General features: G+C 50.3%; 6 protein-coding genes across 6 annotated transcripts; 3 read left to right on the top strand and 3 right to left on the bottom strand.

The window, feature by feature from the left end:
• Positions 1 to 1,722: 1,722 nt before the first annotated feature.
• On the top strand, positions 1,723 to 3,408 carry ANOM_003074 (putative extracellular lipase; the record flags this gene model as incomplete). Its single annotated transcript, XM_015548331.1, has 1 exon — positions 1,723 to 3,408. One exon carries the CDS (start codon positions 1,723 to 1,725, stop codon positions 3,406 to 3,408), a length of 1,686 nt encoding a protein of 561 aa, XP_015409165.1.
• Positions 3,409 to 3,699: 291 nt separating this feature from the next.
• ANOM_003073 (sulfatase family protein) lies at positions 3,700 to 5,643 on the bottom strand (the record flags this gene model as incomplete). Its single annotated transcript, XM_015548330.1, has 5 exons — positions 3,700 to 4,038; positions 4,090 to 4,211; positions 4,275 to 4,761; positions 4,811 to 5,286; positions 5,337 to 5,643. The coding sequence occupies 5 exons, from the start codon at positions 5,641 to 5,643 to the stop codon at positions 3,700 to 3,702; spliced, it is 1,731 nt and encodes a 576-aa protein (XP_015409174.1).
• A 1,429-nt stretch (positions 5,644 to 7,072) lies between these two features.
• ANOM_003072 (putative MFS peptide transporter) lies at positions 7,073 to 9,207 on the bottom strand (the record flags this gene model as incomplete). The annotated part of the gene is made up of 6 exons (XM_015548329.1): positions 7,073 to 7,760; positions 7,812 to 7,970; positions 8,021 to 8,389; positions 8,446 to 8,668; positions 8,719 to 8,838; positions 8,895 to 9,207. 6 exons carry the CDS (start codon positions 9,205 to 9,207, stop codon positions 7,073 to 7,075), a joined length of 1,872 nt encoding a protein of 623 aa, XP_015409166.1.
• A 4,409-nt stretch (positions 9,208 to 13,616) lies between these two features.
• On the top strand, positions 13,617 to 15,429 carry ANOM_003071 (Zn(II)2Cys6 transcription factor; the record flags this gene model as incomplete). The annotated part of the gene is made up of 5 exons (XM_015548328.1): positions 13,617 to 13,658; positions 13,711 to 13,753; positions 13,810 to 13,927; positions 13,990 to 14,486; positions 14,534 to 15,429. The coding sequence occupies 5 exons, from the start codon at positions 13,617 to 13,619 to the stop codon at positions 15,427 to 15,429; spliced, it is 1,596 nt and encodes a 531-aa protein (XP_015409167.1).
• Positions 15,430 to 15,510: 81 nt separating this feature from the next.
• Positions 15,511 to 17,014, bottom strand: ANOM_003070 (salicylate hydroxylase; the record flags this gene model as incomplete). The annotated part of the gene is made up of 6 exons (XM_015548327.1): positions 15,511 to 15,824; positions 15,879 to 15,941; positions 15,992 to 16,346; positions 16,404 to 16,601; positions 16,658 to 16,750; positions 16,799 to 17,014. The coding sequence occupies 6 exons, from the start codon at positions 17,012 to 17,014 to the stop codon at positions 15,511 to 15,513; spliced, it is 1,239 nt and encodes a 412-aa protein (XP_015409168.1).
• A 330-nt stretch (positions 17,015 to 17,344) lies between these two features.
• ANOM_003069 (uncharacterized protein) lies at positions 17,345 to 20,693 on the top strand (the record flags this gene model as incomplete). Its single annotated transcript, XM_015548326.1, has 10 exons — positions 17,345 to 17,518; positions 17,576 to 17,684; positions 17,740 to 17,889; positions 17,940 to 18,613; positions 18,670 to 18,735; positions 18,788 to 18,873; positions 18,925 to 19,119; positions 19,476 to 20,028; positions 20,105 to 20,321; positions 20,383 to 20,693. 10 exons carry the CDS (start codon positions 17,345 to 17,347, stop codon positions 20,691 to 20,693), a joined length of 2,535 nt encoding a protein of 844 aa, XP_015409176.1.
• Between the last annotated feature and the right edge of the window lie 126 nt (positions 20,694 to 20,819).

The raw sequence follows: 20,819 nt of genomic DNA, 5'->3' as shown, positions 1-20,819 counted from the left end.
TTGCGTTCAGGATAGAAGTCAGCGACTCGACGCATGAACAGGTTTTGGCTAGTTGATAGAGCCTACGCAGCTACAGTATACGGGATAGCTCATTGCTTATACACTAGGAACCCATAGGTCTCGAGACCCGTTATCTTGCTGACTTTCTCTGTCCCTGATGTAGATAGACAAACAATTTCATCTCCCTTTTCGGGGCTACCTTGCCGGTGGAGCTGATATCGGGCCGTGGTCGGTCTTGTCGTTCCTGGTGGTCCTGCTGTTTGCCCTGGTAATATGATTGTAGTAGATTCTTTCAATTAGGAACCGTGGAGTTAAGAAAAGAGGTGTATTGGCTCCCTGTATTGCCTAGATATTCTCTGTAATGTGCATAAGTCCAAGTCATTAATCAGCCATCGCAACGACGGAAATTTATCAACCTGAAAGAGCTACCAAAGTATACTGAACCCAGTATCCACAGGTTGACCACATGTCCAGCACGGCCCGGTCCGGATGCATAGCGTGGCTGTGGCAATGCAGAGAATACAGGTGGTGGTGGTGGTGGCTGTCGGACTACGGCAGTGCAGTGCAATATCACACAAGGTCAGTAGTTAGAAGAGCGAAGCCTGTGAATGATGGTGGGTTACATTGGCGGTGTGGATGGCCTATCCTACCTGTTCTAATTTTTGAGTTAGTGACATTGAGCAGATGCCAAGTGCAGGAGACCTTGAGGATTAAGAGTGGGGAGGTAAAAGACCCCTCCACAAGTAGAAACAAGGGAAGGCAATGCAAGTATTACATGGCATTAGTTAACCATCTTCTCCTCGCGTTCACATTGCCTAGTCCTGGTGGAATGCCAATGCCATGGACCGGCCTTTCGGTAGATTATCCATACGCAACGCAGAGCGACATCAGACTCCAATGGTAACCGGGGTCTCCGGATAGTTCTCAATTATCACAAGCACGTATAACGCTTGGCTCAGTCGGCTGTCCAGTGCATGTAAGGATGCCCGATTGACTAATCACAGGAATTGGGAAGGCGTAGGTTTGCGCTACAACCTAGGCAAACCCATAAATTTGTCTAGCTCATGAGAGGCTTGCCTCATTGAGTTTCGTCTCCGAAGAGAAGGTTCAGTCTCCTGGAAGTTCCTGAAGAGACGGTGGATCCTGTGAGTCAGGGCCCTAACGGCGAGGTCTTCTGCCGAATTACGCCCAGCCCTAATGAATCCTTTTCCCCGCACTATCATCCATTCCCCCCGCGTTCTATGCGCTTGACAATCTGCAACCTGCAATGATCGTTCACCAGTCATTTAGCGCTATGAAGGATCTGCTGACTTCTTCAGTCGGTAGCATGACTGGCTCTCAGAGTGCTCCCTGCCCACCAGCCTCGGTTCACATGGAGATCGACTCGGGCGTCTTTGAAATCAACACTGAATTAAACTTCCACCTTCTCGAAGAATCCTTGTCCACATTACCTCGTGGCCTTTCTATCAGGGCAGGCTAGTTACTACGGGCACAGTTCCGTCTGCCTCACCGCTAACAATGCTGACTTACGCGGGGTTCTAGCGTCGTATTCTGCGGCCTATATACGATGCTGTACAGACATTTTGCCGAGGAATGCCAAGGGGTCGTTATCAATCCTGGAGGAAGTTAGAGTGTTGCAATGCCAGACTTTTTAAGCGAGTATACATGTATAAATAGACCATGCTTTCCCGGCTTCGTAAAGTGTCAATCAAGGCCGTCAAGATGATCTTCAAGCCCTACCTACTCTTTCTTTTGTCTCTCCCCACCGCACTAGCAGCTCCAGCCAAGAGGGACTCGCCAACGGTGACCATCTCCTCCCCCTCAGCCACGATAGTGGGGAGCTCTGGTAAGATCGAGCGCTTTAATGGCATCCCTTTTGCGCAACAGCCAACGGGCTCTTTGCGCCTAAAGCCACCCCAGGCGCTAGAGTCCCCTCTGGGAACAATCACGGCTACCGGGATTGCGAAGGCCTGCCCGCAGTTCTTTTTCACCACGGATACCTCCCAGTTTCCGAGCTCGGTGCTCGGTCAGCTCATTAATATTCCGCTCTTCCAAAAGATCACCAATGCTGGGGAAGATTGTTTGACTCTCAATGTCCATCGGCCGGCCGGAACAACCGCGGAAAGTAAGCTACCCGTTCTCGTATGGATTTTCGGCGGTGGGTTCGAGCTTGGATCGTCAGCCATGTACGATGGGGCGCCCTTGGTCTCCAGTTCAGTGGACCTGGACATGCCAATTATCTTCGTGGCCATCAACTATCGCGTCGGTGGGTTTGGCTTCCTACCCGGCAAGGAGATCCTCAATGATGGTTCGGCCAATTTGGGTCTCCGGGACCAGCGACTCGCTTTGGAGTGGATCGCCGATAACATCGCAGCTTTCGGTGGTGATCCCGAGAAGGTAACCATCTGGGGTGAATCGGCGGGATCCATCTCCGTCTTTGACCAGATGATGCTCTATGAGGGGGACCACACCTACAAGGGCAAGCCGCTGTTCCACGGCGCCATCATGAACTCCGGGTCGGCCGTTCCCGCCGACCCAGTCGACGGAGTCAAAGGGCAAGCCGTCTATGATGCTGTCGTGGCTAGTGCCGGCTGCTCCGATGCTTCAGATACCCTGCAATGCCTGCGAGAGCTCGATTACACGGACTATCTCAACGCCGCCAACTCCGTCCCTGGCATATTGAGCTACCACTCTGTGGCCCTGTCGTACCTCCCTCGCCCAGACGGAAAGGTCCTCACCGATAGCCCTGAAGTACTCGGCAAGGCAGGCAAGTACGCCTCGGTGCCTTTCATCATCGGCGATCAAGAAGACGAGGGAACAATATTCGCCCTGTTCCAACTCAATATCACCACCACGGACGACATCGTCGACTACCTATCCAAGTACTTCTTCTACGGTGCCTCGCAGGATCAGCTCCAAGAGCTCGTAGGCACATATCAAACAATCACGGAGGACGGGTCTCCGTTCCGAACAGGCATCTTCAACAACTGGTATCCGCAGTTCAAACGACTGGCCGCAATCCTGGGCGACCTAACATTCACACTCACCCGGCGTGTGGTCCTGCAGATGACAAGTGATGTCAAACCCGACGTTCCCAGCTGGTCATACCTCTCCTCGTATGACTACGGCACCCCGATCCTGGGAACCTTCCACGCCAGTGACCTCCTACAGGTCTTCTACGGCATCCTGCCAAACTACGCCTCCAGGTCGACACACGCCTACTACTTCAGTTTCGTGTACGACCAGGATCCGAATTCAAGGAGAGGCAACTTTATGGAGTGGCCGCAGTGGAAGGAGGACAAGCAGCTGATGAACTTCCAGGCTTATTCGGGGAAGCTGCTCAAAGATGATTTCCGGTCCGATACGTATGAGTTCATTACTAAGAATGTGGCCTCGCTCCATATCTAGTGGATGATTGTATATAGTTTGACGCTGTGTCTGACGATGATAAGTAATGTATATATCGGTGTAATGGCAATATACCCGGAACCAGCTAGCTCAATTGGTTCATGATATCGGAAGCATTGATAGCACGATATAGACGCAGTGCAATAACATTTCTTCGTAACTTCTAATGACTGTTGTACAACCCGCTTACAATGACAGCTCGGGCAATTGTGGTATCACAAGTTAACCTCTATCTACAAGACCATCGCTCTATACATTACAATAATTTTCATGTCCTCATGATTATCGAAATCAAGTCCATGCCGACCAGCTCAATCCATCCCGATACTGCAGCCCAACCAGCGGTTCCTCGTTGGAAAGGATATATCCGTCCAGACAATGATCATACGATACCTTAGGTTGCTTCTGGTAAAAGATATCAAATCGTGGGTGAAGCGCGTCTGTCAGACTCTGCACAGCACCGTCAGGATGAATTACCTTCCACGGTTCGATACAGGTGGAACCCTGGCAGGTTTTCAGAACGAGAAGCAAAGCATCGAGACGAGTGAGAACCGCCTGCAGGGGCCTCTCGAGGAGCTGGGAGGTCGTGTTCTTGGGTGTGTAAATGTTGTTGATTTGGTAAGGGTCGGCCTGGGCTCATTTAGTATAATTCACTAGGACAGGAGAATTGCAACGACGTACTGTTAGGTCATACAGCTCGTGCTCGCCGTGGCACCATACAGAGTAGTAAAGATTGTACCCCTCACCGAGAATACGGACAGACTTGTAGGTATTGTTCGGCATGTGTGTATCTCCATCTGGGCCTGTTGGTGATTCGATTAGCTCACATCAAGGGTGTAACTGGGAAGCGTGAAAAAGCCCCTTACCGATCCTAGAAAGGTCACCCTCCAGAACGGCACTGCCCCAAAACTCCACCGTAACATGCTCATGGGAAATTGATGCCGACTCTCGCTTGATCGGCAATGGCGTGCCGTCGAAATCGTCGCGCAGCGGCAGGCCGGCCAATTCAAAGAATGTTGGGGCCAGGTCGATATGCGTCGAGATGCTGTCCTCGGTCTTTCCGGCGGGGATGCCCGGGCCTCGAATGAAGAAGGGGACGCGGATGTCTTCCTCGAAACCAGTGGTTTTTCCCGGGGGCATACGGTGCTGACCGATGTGAAATCCGTTGTCGGAGGTGTAGATGATGTAGGTGTTGTCGATCTTGCCACTTTCCTCGAGACGAGATACCAGTTTGTCGACCAGTTCGTCAACTCCCTGCAGGGCACGCAGTCGCTGGCGATAATAATGGTCTTCGTAGTCAACTACGGTTTGGTTCTGCAGGGCAAGGTTGGATACCCAGCTAGCTCCGGTGCGCTGAAATGGTCAGTAGACCCCTTCCTTGGCTCAGAGAGAGTATACGTACGTTGAGTGGGTTGAAGTTAGGAGTTCGGGGCACCTTGACATCCGGGAATAAGTGCCGATGGCGAGGCGCAGGAATCGGCTCAGTCATGATACTTGCGCCAGTACCCATGAGGTTCGGGTCAACGTTTGAATGAGGAGCAATCGGCGCAACAGCCACGAAGAAAGGTCGATCACTCTCCAGCGCATCATCCAGGAATCCCAGAGCCTTGTCGGTGATCACGTCGGTCGTGTAATGACCTTCGTAGTTTTTGGGTGGTTCGCGATTGCGCTGGTAGGTGGAGTTGTAGTACGAATAGGTGTGCGGGTCGAGCAGGAAGTCTGACCCGTTGAAGCCCTTGGGGAACGGATTATTGTAGGTGCTCAGGCTGTGGGCGTTCATGAGCTTCCCGGTGTAATAGGTGTTGTAACCAGCATCCTGGAACCACACGGGGAACCAATTGTCATTGAAGCCTTGCGAGATAAACTTCGGATATCCACCTATTCATACTTAGTATAATCCGCATGCCATGGGTTAGATAGTCACGTACCCCAGGGTGGGCTCACGTCCGTCACATTGGTATTATGAGCCTGACGTCCAGTCCACAGACTGACTCGCGAAGGACAGCAAAGAGATGTGGTGACAAAGTGATTTGCGAAGTCGGTACCCTTCTCCTTGATCCGACTCAGGATATGCGGGGTGTATGCAGTCGAATTCAATTGAAGATCTTGATCATCAGTCATGATAAAAAGGAAATTGGGCTTCTTGGCGACATTTCTCTGCAGGATTTGTTGCTGTGGGAGAGCCTCTGAAACCGCCAGAAGGCCCGACAGGGCTGCAATACTGGAGAGCTTCATGATGGCTGGACTGAAGTTGTAGCTGGCATGGGAAGCTGTACAGAATCTGCGACTGGGCTCCATAAATATATCATCAGCTCAGATGTGGGGAACAGCTCGCATGCGGGGGACAGCCTTGGGGGTCCACAATCGCGATTGCGATTGCGGGCGACGGCATGATGCCATCAAACGATTTGCCGAGCTGGGCGAGCGCCGCACGTCTAGGAACAAGCATACATCGGGAGTGAAGCGAATCCAGAGGTGAAATGCCAATCAATATTGCCGTGCTGTATGTAAGTTAAAGTTCGGACCCACCAGTATGAGTGTTCGGCTACAGCTATCGGTATGAGATCTCAAAAGCTCTGCAGATGCAATAGTATATGGTCGGTACAAGGTTGACTGCCCAGATGACCTTCAACAAGGGATTTTTCAACGCGGTGGACCTTCAGAGATTCTTAATTTAGCGGATATGGCATCATGATCATCCAATAAAGGGGGGCCATTTGATGATCGTCTCTTTCCCGCCGTATCTGAGCATCTTCATGGCAAATGCATTCTCACTGATTTAGGGTTGTCAACAGTCACGCCCTCGCCTCCGAACAAGTACCTCCTTCGTTCGGTACACCAGATAAATGTTTGTTATATAAATGGGAAAGATAATAACATCACATGTCCCTATATAGTTGGCGTAATAAAGTCAAGAGTTTTGCTGTTCTGACACAAAGTTGTTGGTTGAAGAAACGGAAAGTTCCTTTGCTCCACAGTGGAGATTTGGCGTCAGATTACGTGCTTGGTTCTAAGATGAGCTCATCCTCTACAATGTCTTATTTTTCTGTTCTTTATTCTCTAGGCACGGAAATATTCGTAGATGGTGGTGATATGCATGGGCAAGCTGGGAACTACTTAGGATGTACGTACGTACGTAACTATCTTTAATTATTGGTGAGATGCATATGATATCTTATCTATGCAAGGTACGGCACCATAAATCGAATCGCTAGCGCACCCGACCTGTCTAGCTAAGAGAGCCTTTGAGGAGACCACCAAACTAAATATTTTAACGCTTCGCGAATATCGTTTCGCATTCGCTTTTTCCTTTTCCTTTCTCTTTGTCTTCTTCTTCGTCTTTAAGATTGTATTGTTGTCCTGCACATCACCATTGGTTAGGTACAACCCTCAGGCCACCCATAACTGTTGCAATCAGGTACGCGGCATCGCACCAAAAATCTCTCCCCTTGGAGGAAGCCTGCAAGCTAGGGGCGATGTTCAGGACAGAATGGCTGGTTCCTGCGCCCTTGACATGTGCATGGTCAAGAATACGGATTACGGGGAATGATCATAAATCAAAGTTGAGAGGCGTCAATGCACCAAACATAGCTGAATAAGTTACATAACTAACATCACATTACATCTCCACGTAACAGGGTATATGGCGCACCGGTCCGTTCGCTTACTTCCGGGCAGTCTCCTCGTCCACACTCACGCCACTCGATTCGACATATTTGCTCTGCGGCAGGTTGTTCAACTCGTCTTCCCTCCGATCCAGCTTGTAGTTGCTCAACCAGAAGCCAATAGCACCAACGAAGGCCAGGATCGTCACCACCATATAGTTATACACCAGCAGGGGATCCTTGGACAAGCCGACGAAGGCCTGGCCGATGGCTGAGGAGAAGGCGTTCATGAAGAGCGCGACGGCCTGTACGATCGACCGCATGTTCTTGGGCGCCTTGGTGAAGGCATACTCGAGGGAGGTGATGGAGGCAAAGATCTCCGAGATACCACCGAGGATGTAGATAATCGCCTGGGTCCAGACGGAGATGGGCGAGTACTTTCCATATTCATCGAGACAGTAGTTGGCCTCCTTGCCGCAGGGGCCTTTCACGTAAATGTAGTGTTGGATGACCGTGGCCGCGATCATGGAGCAGCCGGCGACGACGAACCCACACGTGATTCTCTTGATGGGGGTAAAGTTGAATCCCAGACGGCGGAAGCCAGGGTAGATGACCCGATCAAAGATCGGAATGCAAATGATCAGGGAAAGAGGGTTGAGGTTATTGATGATATCGTTGGGGACGCCACCAAGGTGCATAGTGGCCGCTTGAGATGTCAAGTTGTTCAACATCTGGTTGTAGGCGAGCCTGAACAACGCTCCATTAGTATGGGGGAAGCAAGCGACAATGGGGGAAGACATACAGAAGAGAGGGTACCACAGGAACACTTTGCATGCCTTCAGGCCACGAGCAACTTCGTCGACCCATTCGTCGTCGAAAGTCATCCACTGAGGCCGATTTGGGCCCAGAGCACTCGGCTTGACCGCGTCCCAGAATGGCTTGTCGTTGCGTTTGAACCTGGTTGGTCAGTATAGCTTTGGCCCGACGGAACACGTGGGGACACTTACAGCCGCGCCGGATTCAACGACCACCGCCCCTTCATCGCCAGCTTCCAGAGCCGGAACGCCTGTCCGTAGACGGAGCCTTGTGGTTTCACCCGGTAGTACTTGTTCCGGCAGAAGAACAACACCGTCGGGCACCACAGAAACAGGCATGTTGGCAGGAAGTATGACAACCAAAACCCAACATATCTCTCGGCATAGACCATGCTCACTTGGCCCGTGATGGAACCGATGTTGACAGTCAAGTAGTAGTACAGGTAGATGCGCTGGACGGTAATGGCGGGATCCACAATCACTCGCTCCCCTGAGGCAAGGGTCTTAATGTATGGATATTCCTCGCGATATTGCTCAGCGATGAGGGGCGAAATATTCGATCTGGCGGGCATCAGTATATAGAACCTCGGCGTGAGGAGGATTGGTAGAGGCCTTACTTGAAACCACCCGTTCCCATACCCATGATGATCAGACCGATGGAAAAACACGCGATCGCGCCATTGGGGTGGGAGATCACGCTGGGAATAGCGGAGATGACCAGGATCAAATGACCGAGCAAAGCGGCCGCGATGGAGTACATGATCGTGCGGAATCGACCCCAGTATTGATCGGCCAGGAATGCACCAGCCATGGGCATAATGTAGGACCAAAAGGAATTGACTAGACGGTCAGGACTCACTTGGACTATCGATACAGGGCATGCGACTTACACAAGGTCAAACCAGTGGAGGCCTGTTGGCCCATATCCAGCGCTCCCGGTACTCGTGAATTATCATAGGTCGCACCAGTGGAGGAGCCTGCCGGCATGGGGCGCTGGATAAAGTTGACGACTACTGCATGTCAGCAAGCGATTTCTGGGAGGATAAGCCAATGGGGAGAGACACACAAACGGCCGTCGTTCCATAGTAGGAGAATCGTTCACACAATTCCACAAACGCCACGGTGTATGCGGTCCATGGGATTTGTCCGCACACTCGACGCAGGGTTCTCAATTCCTCGTCGGTCGGATAGGTCTTCTGGAGATCGGTATCACCGGCGGTTGCGCCCACGACTGTGGTGGCCGGGACCTCTTCTATACTCGGCGTGATCGCCAAGTCCTTATCAATAGAGGCGGGCTTCTTCTCATCCAGGTGGACATCATGCAGGTTGGCCGTCGCTTTGGCAACCTCGACCGTCTCCGTGGGGTCGGAGGAATTCATGGTGGAGAGTCGAGCAATGCGCGCAGACAAAACGAACACAGAGGGGGGAGATATGTGTATGTGACTGTGGTCGAGATAGAAAAGAAGGAAATGGAAGACGGGGAGAAGATCCAGGCTTTTAATACCATTGGTGGTTCATGTGGGACGAGAATTAGGATTTGGGGGAGGGTGCGTGGTAAAGAACGAGTGAGAGGGGAAATCAAGTGTCAAACCAAAGTCACCCAAAATAATAATAATAATAAATCATAAAAGCGAAAAAAGAAAGGAAAAAAAAAAAGGCAATTGGGATGGTTTATCGCGTGCCATGACCCATGCCGGTCCAATTGCCACTCGTGGTTTAGATTAGCCTACTACGACATGCCAATGACTAGTAAGTACGTTAGTATCGACTTCCATACACCTTCCATCCCGAGTAAAGTAGGTCGTCTGGTCCTATCTTCTATACGATCCAAGGCCAGCCACGGAGGATTATCTCAAACCAGTCACTGGTCCCCAACATAAGACCACCCGTTGATAACCGGGAAAATCCCCAGTGGCCTTATGCCAGATGGACAAACCTTCATCATTGAAAATGGGTGACTGGACGAGACATCAAATGGTCGGCTTGGCTCTGGCACTTGGGTTCGGAACCACCCGACCGAGTTAGAGGGCAAGATAGAGAACTTTGAACCGAATGAAATTACGCGACGATAAGCGGATTAGGGACCCAAACAAAAACTGTCTGACCGCAGAGAAAGAAGCACCAGCGGAGTATAATTCACCAGTCGCGGGAAGGAACCATGGCTTGGCAGCTTGCTTGGCTGGTAGGTTGGAGTGCAACCTCAGGCCCTTGGCACCCCAATCATCCATGGGTGCTGTAGCTCCTATCGCTCACAATAGACGGGGTACTCAGGGCATCCTATCTTCGAGATGAAGCCTGGAGTCGTTCTACTGGTGGGAGGTTGGCCATGCGGCTGAGTCAGCCACACCTGACTTGGACGGTTTTACCCTTTCCGTGCGTCTACCCCGGACCATCAGGCTTAAACTCGACCACGCGATGTTACCTTGCTAGAAGCTAAATCCCGACATTCCAGTCAATCAGAGCCGATCAATGTATTTTCTCTTCTGGAGAGCAGGAACTCTGTCTCGACTACTCATACCAACACTAACACTAAACTGTCCATGGCAGGTAAGTGACTCGAGTAGGAAGGAGTAGGCTACCTTACGATGGGGCGGCCACATGATTGGAAATGACTTGGATTACACCATTTTCTCCCTGGATCTCGTTCTAATCTCGCTTCTTCCGACCCCACCCGTCGGATTCCCGAACTTGGCCATTCTTACATTCTCTCGGCATGATCTTGGCAGGCAAAACGGATGGGAAAAAAAAGGAAGATGGGCCGTTCATGTCATCCAAACCTCGTGGCCATGGATATCATGATACAGGATCACCATGGAGGTCCAGATAAAGTCAAAAGATAGACTACTGGGGTGCTTCTCCATCCCTGTCCATGTCGTTGGTTCTCATTATTAACAGAATGCGACCGGGAAATCTAATCTAATCATTTCCCCAGACGGAGCACCGCTTATTATGTAAAAGGAACCCAGTGACAGGAACCGTCATTTTGCCCCCCAAACTCCAAGCTCCCAGCAATTTATTAGGTAACGAAAATGAGATTTTGATATATATGAGTAGCTAGGTACGGAGGACCTAGTATATATTCTTTATAGACTGGGATGAACCTCGGCATCGTCGCCACCATGTGTTTTCCTTTTCTTTGTCGGCCTCGCCGACCTCTTTGTCGGACCTTTGCGACCAAAAGAAACTCTCTTGGCCATGCTTAGCCATGTCTTCTTCCTCCCAGGAGAGGTGGAGTCTACCCCATTGGGTGCTTGAGATTGGTGTCACTGGTCGCTCGCCAATGAGACCGAGTACATTAGTACGCCGCACGGGTCCTCGCTCCAAGGGGCGCTCAGCGTGGCGCTTGGATACAGAAAGAGAAGATAAGGTTCGGTCTCGCCAGTTCTTTGTTTTTTGTCTTCGAATCCCTGGAAGTCTGGTCTTCTGTATGTAACGTTCCTACCTACTTGAATTTTTGAGTTATCTAGTTCCGAAACAGCTTTTTGGGTACCTAAAGTCATGCGGGAGTGCGGGGAAATATCCGTCGCTGGACGAAGACCCTGGTCATCAAGAGACCATTTAATATACGACATCTGTATCCAATCCCAACAGCTTGGATCCTGCAATTGGTCTCTACATTCAACACCATTTCTCGTATTTCTTCTCCATCCATTGCATTTACATAATGACGTCGTATCGATCAATGTACCTACGATGGATTCCTCTAATCCCTCATTCCTCACCCAGTACTGCTACTTACACTACAGGCCGTGATCAAAAACAGATTCTCCACAGTCCCGAAGCCTTTCTCGTGCGTGAGATAGACGTATCAGTGGTGACTGGCGCGATTTGACTGGTGCCCGCTCGATCGACATTGTTGGATCCTCCAGCGGAGATACTTTTTCGTCAAATATGGTTATGAGATTAGAATGATCAACCAACAGGGACTGGCTAGGGTGAATTCTGGCCTCGTTCTAGACTGCGACTCCCGCATCCATGACAGATCACATGCAATCTCTGCAAATGATAATAATCATGCCCCACAGAAATTCATCCGTGGCTATAGGAGGTGTAGCTGGAGGTCTTCTCTATGAAAGCTATACCGAGTCGAAACAAAATGGTGTGGAGAACGGGACGGGTGGAGTAGTAAGTAATGGAAAGAAAGATTAAAAATTAAGGAAAGAAAAAATAATGACCGACGCAGGGATCGAACCTGCAATCTCTTGATTCGTAGTCAAGCGCCTTGCCATTGGGCCAGCCGGCCGGGTGATTGGAAAATTCTTTGTAATTTAACTTTATGAAGGAAAATCAGTACATTGCTACGCAGATCCATCTAAATCACAGTTCAGTGTCCGTTACTTCTAGTTTTTGTTTCAAAGAAAAATATAACTATGTACGTATATATTCTCTTCATTATATGTAGTTATAACATTACAATGTAAACCCTTCTGCATCCTGAAAAGTTAATTCTGGTGGCGATGCTAGATTAACGGGTTTGCAAATATATACTTTTGGAATAATAAACTAGCAACCCTAAAATCAGTCTACTGCCGGTTGAACTATATCTCAAGGTTAGCATCGGAGTATTCAGTGATATCTGCTCACGTTATTTTATAAAGTTTCATGTTGTCAAGTGAGAAATCGATTTGTTTAGACTTTGCTGTAAATGGTCCTCGGATAGCCATTTCCCCCAGAGCAATGATGATAATGCAAACATCACTCTGAAGGACCGATGAGTGTCGATGGCCCCTGACAGCTGTGCCTTTGAGATACAATTTTCCCCTATATTGGGCAAGATCCGATCGTCCAACTGTGTCCTGTAAGCATAGCCATTCTACCGGTATGTCGACCAATAACTTCACAAGGCAGAGCGGACGTCTTTCCTCGAACCGATAGATATATGACCTTGTAGGTACATAATGACCCTGCTGGCCTCGAAGGAGCCTATCTATAACTTCAAGCCAGGAAGCTCCTTTTTACACCAATATGACCTCCTCTCTCCCTTTATCTAGGGTGGCTCTAGCCCATAATATTCAATTTTTTGCACATTAGATAGTAGTGAAAGGCCAGCAACATTGAACTAGGCAACACCGAAACTCCAACAGTATGGCAAGACAGAAAGCATCAAGGGATGCCCTGCGTGCCTCCATCTTCAGGTCCCAATCTCAAGATGAGATACGGTAATCGAATCTCTTCCGCTTGTCGTTAGAAACCCGTGCACTTCCCTCTCAGATGCCGGACGGGATGATTGTCTGGATGATGGAATAAACTAAAAGTGTTCAAGAGTATAAAAGCTCGTGGTCGGTAATTGTTGGGCTTGTGTATCCATGTTGTCCCTTGTTAAGTGAAGGTGGGTTGAGTGGGCCTTTGCAATAAACATATATATATATTGCAAAGATGGAAATAGAAGACCTGGTAGAGAGAGATCGGGTTATATAGTACTCCGTACTGGGAGACGGAATCATAGTCGAGGAAGCGAAAGAGGACGGAATAACTCCCTGCTCCGGAACCATGGGCAGAATGCGGGGAAAAAAAGTGTCAGTGCTCCTTCATTACCCCAGGTCTTGCTGCATTAGCGGTCCTGGTGGAGATGGCATATCCATTAATAAGAGAAATGCCGATGATAGGCTGCATATCGCCTCTCCTGGTCTTATCCACGAATCACCGACGATAGAACCTCCGAGTTGCGAGTCTTTATCAATTTTAGAGCCGTCCGTCGCGTCGGAGCGATAAGAGTCCGTTTCGTTCCGTCGCTTCTCCTCACTCTCTGCATCATGGATGCTATGATCGTGGCTTCACCACTACCGCCATGAATTCCACTGGTCGTGTATGCGCGCGATGCGCAAAGATTGTACGTTACATACTGAAATCCAGATAATGTCATCGCTGTTGACAGTGAATAGAAACAACGCTGTGACGGGGATGCCCCCTGTTCCCGCTGCGCTCGTACGTGTATCGCACATTCAAGATGGAATGACTGAGCTAATCTGGCCTCCTGTTAGGCCTAGGGCATATCTGCGAACCCCAACGCCCAGGCGGAAAACTAGATCCCAAGACCATAGCCCATCGACGCCCTCGAGCATCCCGATCGCGCGGCGGTTGCCTGTGCTGCAAGGCGAGGTAAAACCACCTACACGAAACAAGAGCTACTACGTATTAGCGCGGGTATTAACTTTCAGCAGGAAGAAGAAATGCGACGAGATCCACCCTCGATGCAGTGATTGCCGCCGCTTAAACCTCCCCTGTCAATGGAAAGCTTCCCCGTCATCCCCAAGCTCCAGCCACCCGTCGCTTCCCCCCTCTTCCGAAAGCAGTCTATCTCTAGCAACCCCAGATCCGATCTCTCCTTCCGATCATGCCGTGGATGATCCGATAGGAAGCTCATTCCCATGGCTGGCCGTGGAGGAGATCATCGTCCCCGTCGCATCGCCCTGCGGATCCGCCAACCCTTATCTGCACAATGACGAAGAGCGCTCGCTATTCAATCACTATCTACATATCGTAGCGCGCTCATTATCGCGGTCCGGGGATCCTGGTGGAAATCCCTTTCTGTCGATCTTGCTACCGATGGCAGCCAGTTCAGACACGGTGACTAGTGTGATTCTAGGCTTGAGCGGTTGCCATTGGAAACGTGTCTACCCAGGCATCTGGAATCGCGCATTAGCGCGCCAGGGAAAAGGTATGCATAACCCCGCGGTTGGATCCAGTGAAGCTAACCCCAAACAGCATTGGCGCAAGTCAAACAACTTCTATCAACGGCAGACGGCCAATCCACCCTAGAAGCCTGCACAACGGTGCTACTCCTCTGTCTAACCGAGCTATGCGATGGCAGTTCTCATGCGTGGGAGTGGCATCTGAAAGCAGCTAGTGCACTCCTTGCTTCAGTGGGAGACAGTAGCCTTGAATCGACACTGGAAGGGAGGTTCTGTCTGCAGCTGTTCCGATATCTGGACTCCATGTCGACGATATCCCGCTGCAAGCCACCGCTTCTTCGGGAGGATGCGAAACTCACTGACCTTACCGCGAATAAGTCCATTTGCAGTCTCTCGTCTGCCCCCGTAGATGCTGTCTCTGGGATGGTCCCGGCGTTGCTCGAACTTCTAGGTATGGTCAACTTGCTCGCGGCACACCGTAGCCGTCGCGTTGATGAACTCTCCGAGCTTGGGTTTCGAACGGCTGCCTCCCATGTTCAGTCTCAGTTGGACTCGTGGAGAGCGGAATATGACAGCGCTGCGGGTACGGACTACGAGACAGATCAAGTTACTACGGCCTTTGAATGGGCGGTACGACTACGCCTGCATCAGGTGGTTGATGGGTATGATCCGCACCACGAGATGGTGGAAACCGCGGTTTCTCCTATTCTCAATGCTGTGATGACCATTCCATATGGTAGTCCTGTAGAGGGATGTTTACTTTTCCCGCTGGTAATTGCTGGGGCTAGTAGCACAGATGTTGAGAGACAGATGTTGGTCAAGGAAAGGCTAATGGTTATGGAGAATACTTTGGGATTTGGACATATTTCGCACGCCCGACAGTTATTGGAGACTGTATGGGCGGATGAGGCTGATTGCAATTGGGCCAGGGTGAGATATAGTTTGTTCCCCGGGATGGTATTTGTATGAGACGTTGTATAAATAACGAAGTGATGCGATGGAAATCATATATTGTAAATAATCAATACATAAGACGTTAACTTCATTTATCTACTGTGCAATCGCGGCGACCAACTCATCCAAATGCTTTTGCATGTCGTATCCACAAACTTCCTCAATCGTCAACTTCCCAGGCCGATCGGCTGAAGAACTCCAACCAATGCGTTCGCTGAGATCTTCTCGAGCCCTAAAGCTAGCTTCCTGCACACGGGTGGCTCTCGGCTTGCGCAGCTTTTCATATAAGCCAAGTCCTTCGGCGACGCTGTATTGTTCGCGGAATGTGCGGTGGAAAACCAGGCCTAAAGCGCCGGCATCTTCGAAAGCCATACAAGACCCTTGGGATTGATCCGGCATCATGGGATGGGCTGTCTCTTAGTACGATCGAATCTTCCATCAAGAGGAGGAAAGAAAAAACATACCAGCATCACCGAGAAGACAAACCTTGCCCTTAACCCAGTACGGGTAAGGCTCATGTCGATACACTATATCGTTAGGAGAACCGTCCGAAGTAAAAAGAGGAGAGGATACATACATCGCCACATTTTAATATCCTCCGCATTTAACATCAGCTTCTTCATCCTCGGATCCAAAGCGGGGAACGTATCCACCAGTTGTTGGGGCGTAGCGGAGATATTCCATCCATCTTCACGGAGTTCATTATATGCTGCCGGGTAGAAGCAGTAGCAGCTTACGACCTCGCCGTTGCTACAGGGAGACATGACAATCTTGTCGATACCGAACCCGCCCCAATACTCGATGGCTTCATTGGAGATATAATCGTCGAGTCCGAGGGCGCGCAGTTTATCGGCACCGATGATGCAGCGGTAGCAACACGAGGTGGACATGGTGAAATTGGGGGTTATTCCGATTAGGTTACGAGAGGAAGACTTGCTTATTTAGTACCTTGTCAATGGTAACTGGGTTATTGGGGCAAGAAGACGTACACGAATGCCATCAGCCGCGACGATCAGATCGGCTGTCGTTGAAGCGCCGTTTTCAAATTGGATGATACCTGCTTCTGCATCAAGAGCAGTAGCTTTATGATTCACTTCAAGTGTACACTTTGGCCCTTCGCCGGGCTCTTCAAAGGCCGACTTGAGAAGTTCTTTGTGGATATCGATCCGATGGAAGTTGTTGTAATCCTTTTTTTGTGACTCTTTAGCCAAGCAATATCTTCAGGTATGGAAGGAAGACACACCGTCCCAAACTTCGATTTATAGTCTCCTAATCCGTACTCGCTTTGTACCTCCCCAGTAGACCAATCGTGCATAATCAATCGTTTCAAAATCACCTGAGGTTGTTAGTGTTGGTTTAACCAAGGCATAATAGACTATCGTACTGGCTTTGCGGCCTTGACGTCCACACCCCATTGTTCGAGGAACCTCGATCCGTTGGAAGCAGCGCTGAGCGAGGCTCCCACCTCGCCCGCGAAATCATATCGCTCATACACCGTCACAGAGTGTCCTTGACGCCGGAGGGCCACGGCAGCCGAAAGGCCACCAAGACCGGCGCCAATAACGGCAACGTTCAGAGGAGAGTCAGTGCGAGAGGGCATTGTCGTGCGTGTTCTTGTTGATCCGAATGATGATCCTAAGTCATACTCTCGATGGGTCTTATATCTTTGCACGACTAGTGAAGTGACGTCTACGGTCATTCATAGCAGCGGCAAAGCTTCATCCGACGTTATCGGTGCGACAGCCCGGCCGGCCTATCTATGCGACGGATGCATAACAGGCTCCACTTCCGGCTCGCTATCAGTCTGGGGAAAGTATACACCGTCAGAGGACTAGGACCAGTGTAGTTGCATTGAATTAACTCTAGCTAGAATCCCTTTAAGATCATGCCACCCTTCAGTCTAAATTGCTCAAATGCAAACGCAGTGAAAATGACCTCTACCAACGAAAAAGATATCGGAATGAGCGGCAAATTGTCCGGCGACGACTACGCCGTCGGCGATCTGCACGATGACCGGGCGCTGCTTCGGAAAGTCGATTGGCGAATCCTGCCTGTCATGTTTCTCACGTACTTCCTGCAATTTGTGGACAAAATTTCACTGAATGTAAGGAGGGCGCTACTCCTTGGCACTGGGTTGTGAAATACGCTGACTTGGTGACAGTATGCGAATGTCATGGGCCTTCAAACTGATCTGCATATGAGTGGGAATGACTTTTCATGGTTGGCAACGGCGTTCTTCCTGGCGTATGCCGTGGCCGAAATCCCCCAGGGTGTGTATAGCATTCCTCGAATCTTCCAGCCTATTATATATGCTAATATGCGCAGGTATTCTTCTACAGAAATTCCCCATCACCAAGGTCCTTGGGGTCAATGTACTCCTCTGGGGCGTGATTCTGTGTTGCTCGGCAGCTGCACAGAATTTCGCCGGCATGATAGCTTTACGTGTATTGCTCGGAATGCTGGAGGCAGTCATTGGTATGTCACAGTGTCTTCGCTTCAGAACATACCACTAACGACTAGGTCAGCACCCGCCCTCACGATGTACACGAGCATGTGGTACACTCGCGCCGAGTCCACACCGAGATATGGGTTCTGGTACTGCGGCTTAGGCATGGGCCAGATCGTCGGAGGGTTGATTTCGTTCGCTGCTCAGCACGCACCTGCGAATATGTCCTTCCATGGATGGCGTATCATGTTCGTCGTGATAGGCGTGGTTAATGTAGTCGCTTCTCTATTGGTCTTGTTTGTTCTACCAGAAAATGTCGAGAAAGCCAAGTTCCTCAGTCCCACCGAGCGCGACCGAATTACACAACGTCTTCGAGACGACCAAGCTGGAGTCGGCCAGAAAGTCTTTCGCTGGGGCTCGGTGATTGAAGCATTTGGTGATTTGCAAAGCTGGCTTCTCGTCCTACTGACCATTTTGATCACCATCCCCAGCGGTGTTATTACCACTTTCTCGTCCATTCTTATCAAAGACTTCGGATATACGTCGAAGCAGAGTGCGCTGCTCAATATGCCCTCGGGCGTAGTCAGCATTGCGGCAACGACCCTGTCTACATGGGCCATCGCTCGTGGCTTCTCGCGATGGCTGGCGATTGATGTATTGTTAATCCCGACGTTGCTGGGATCGTGTTTAATGTCGTTTCTGCCGAGGGATAACCAAGCAGGATGCTTGGTGGGCATTTACATGGTCAATACGGTATAGGATATCCTTTCTACCGACTGGGCGATACAGAGTGAAGCTAACTGAAGTAGACTGTGGCTCCATTGGCACTAATTTTCGCCTGGACCGGAGCGAACTTCAAAGGGTATACGATGAAGGTATAATCTTCCTATCCTTCCAATCACACTGAGCAATAACTGAGCGTTCCAGGTGTCCGGCAGCTCTCTTGTCTCCGCTGCATTCAGCATTGCGAATGTGATTGGTCCCCAAACCTTCCAGGCGAAGGATGCTCCTGCGTAAGCACCGCTACTAGTAGCTCTATGCACCGTCAAATCTAACGATCTCAGGTATATACCGGCCAAAATCACGATTGTAGCGGTCAACGCCGGCGCGATAGTCGTATCCACTGCCCTCCGCATTGTGTATGGGCGACGAAATGCGAGAGCCGATCGCCTGGGAACGCCGGCGAGAAGCCGCATGGAAGGGAAATTGGCGAACGGAAGGACGGCCGAAGAAGACGTCCATGACGACGTGAACTTTCGGTATGTGTATTAGGGGCTGGTTAATGTACTAGGGGTCGATCGCGCCAAGGATTCATAATGTTACTACTATCAGTATTGCAAATAGTCTGCCATCAACGAATGATATAATTAAACGCTGAAAAGCAATTCGTTTCCTACGTATCCAATCCTTCGTAGACCAGAGACTCCACCCTCAGAACTGCTCGATAAGGATAAGCAGTACGTACCCTTCCGAAAGTTATTGCGTCGGATTCATGAGACGATCGGTTTAGTTCTCCGCCGCTCTTACCCCAATTATCCGACGGACGTTGGATAGCCGACCATTTGGAGTCTCCCCCCAACTTGGCTTAGCATAAAACCCGTGCAATGCCCGACAGCTTCTCGCAGACAGCATCAGTGAACCTTTTTTTTACTCTGCAAAAAGTCATAGAGCCAAACATGTCGAAAATCCTAGTCACAGGCGCCAATGGCTTCATTGCCGCGCACTGCATCTCTCTCCTTCTTTCCACAAACCACCACGTCCGCGGCACAGTCCGCTCCGAACAAAAGGCGACCGCGACGCAAGCAGCCCTGTCTGCAGCAGGCGTGGATACAACGAACCTCGAATTGGTAGTTATTCCCGACCCGACCGATGTATCCCAATTTGCGCCCGCTGTGGCCGGCTGCAAGGGCATCTTGCATCTGGCCAGCGCGTTCACCTACGACGCCGCGCCCGGGGAATTCGAGGAGAAGCTCCTTATTCCCGCCCTCAAGGGAACAGTCGCCGTATGCGAAGCGGCTTCAAAGTATCCCGAAGTCAGAAAGGTAGTGATTATGTCGAGCTTTGCGGCGGTTTATGATGCCTCGTTGGGGCTGCAGCCCGGGAAAGTGTATACAGAGAAGGATTGGTGTCCGTTGACCTATGAAGAGGGAAAGAATGCGAGTCTCGTTGTATGTCTCCTTTTCATCTACCTTCCCCTGTCTGTTATGACTAGCTTGGACTCTTGCACAGCACTAACCAACACAGCCAATTGCCTACCGAGCATCTAAAGTGATTGCCGAGAGGGCAGCGTGGGATTACGTTCGCGACCACGAAGTCAGCTATCAGCTAGTTACCTTGTGCCCCGGAATGGTCTTCGGCAAGATGATCCATCCGATTGAGTCGTTATCGCAATTGAATGCCAGCAACCAGATCGTGTGGGATGTGTTGAAGGGCAATGGAATCCCGCCTACGAAGGCTCCTGGTAAATCCTGCTATTTCTGTCGTCCTAATAAAAAAGTAGTATATTGACGAGCAATTTCTAGTTTGGATTGACGTTGAAGATCTTGCCCGGACTAGTCTCCAGGCGCTCACCGTGGATCTACCGTCTCACCAGCGCTTCTTGGTGACGGAGGGATCGTACGACACGCAGGAGATCGCCGATATAGTCCGAAAAGCGCTGCCGGAGAGTCAGGATAGGATCGCAGAGGGGGAGCCTGGGAAACGGATTCGGGATACGCATTACTCGTGTGATTCAGGAAAGGCGCAACTGATGTTGGATGTGAGGTTTAAGCCGTTGAAGGACAGCTTGGTGGCATTAGCGAAACAGCTGTATGCGTTGGAGCAGGCCTCTTAGGCTAGGGCGTGGGATATGCGCATTTGAAGAGAAAAATACAAACAGCTCTTGTAATCAAAGCTACAAACAGAAGAAATCATCTTAGCATTCATACATAATTCACAATGTCTTCAGAGCTTTTCATGT

Source organism: Aspergillus nomiae (genome assembly GCF_001204775.2).
Source record: "Aspergillus nomiae NRRL 13137 chromosome Unknown contig00057, whole genome shotgun sequence".
Lineage (NCBI taxonomy): Eukaryota > Fungi > Ascomycota > Eurotiomycetes > Eurotiales > Aspergillaceae > Aspergillus > Aspergillus nomiae.
The sequence above is the reverse complement of the archived record's forward strand: the minus strand, read 5'-3'. Positions and strand labels throughout refer to the sequence as shown.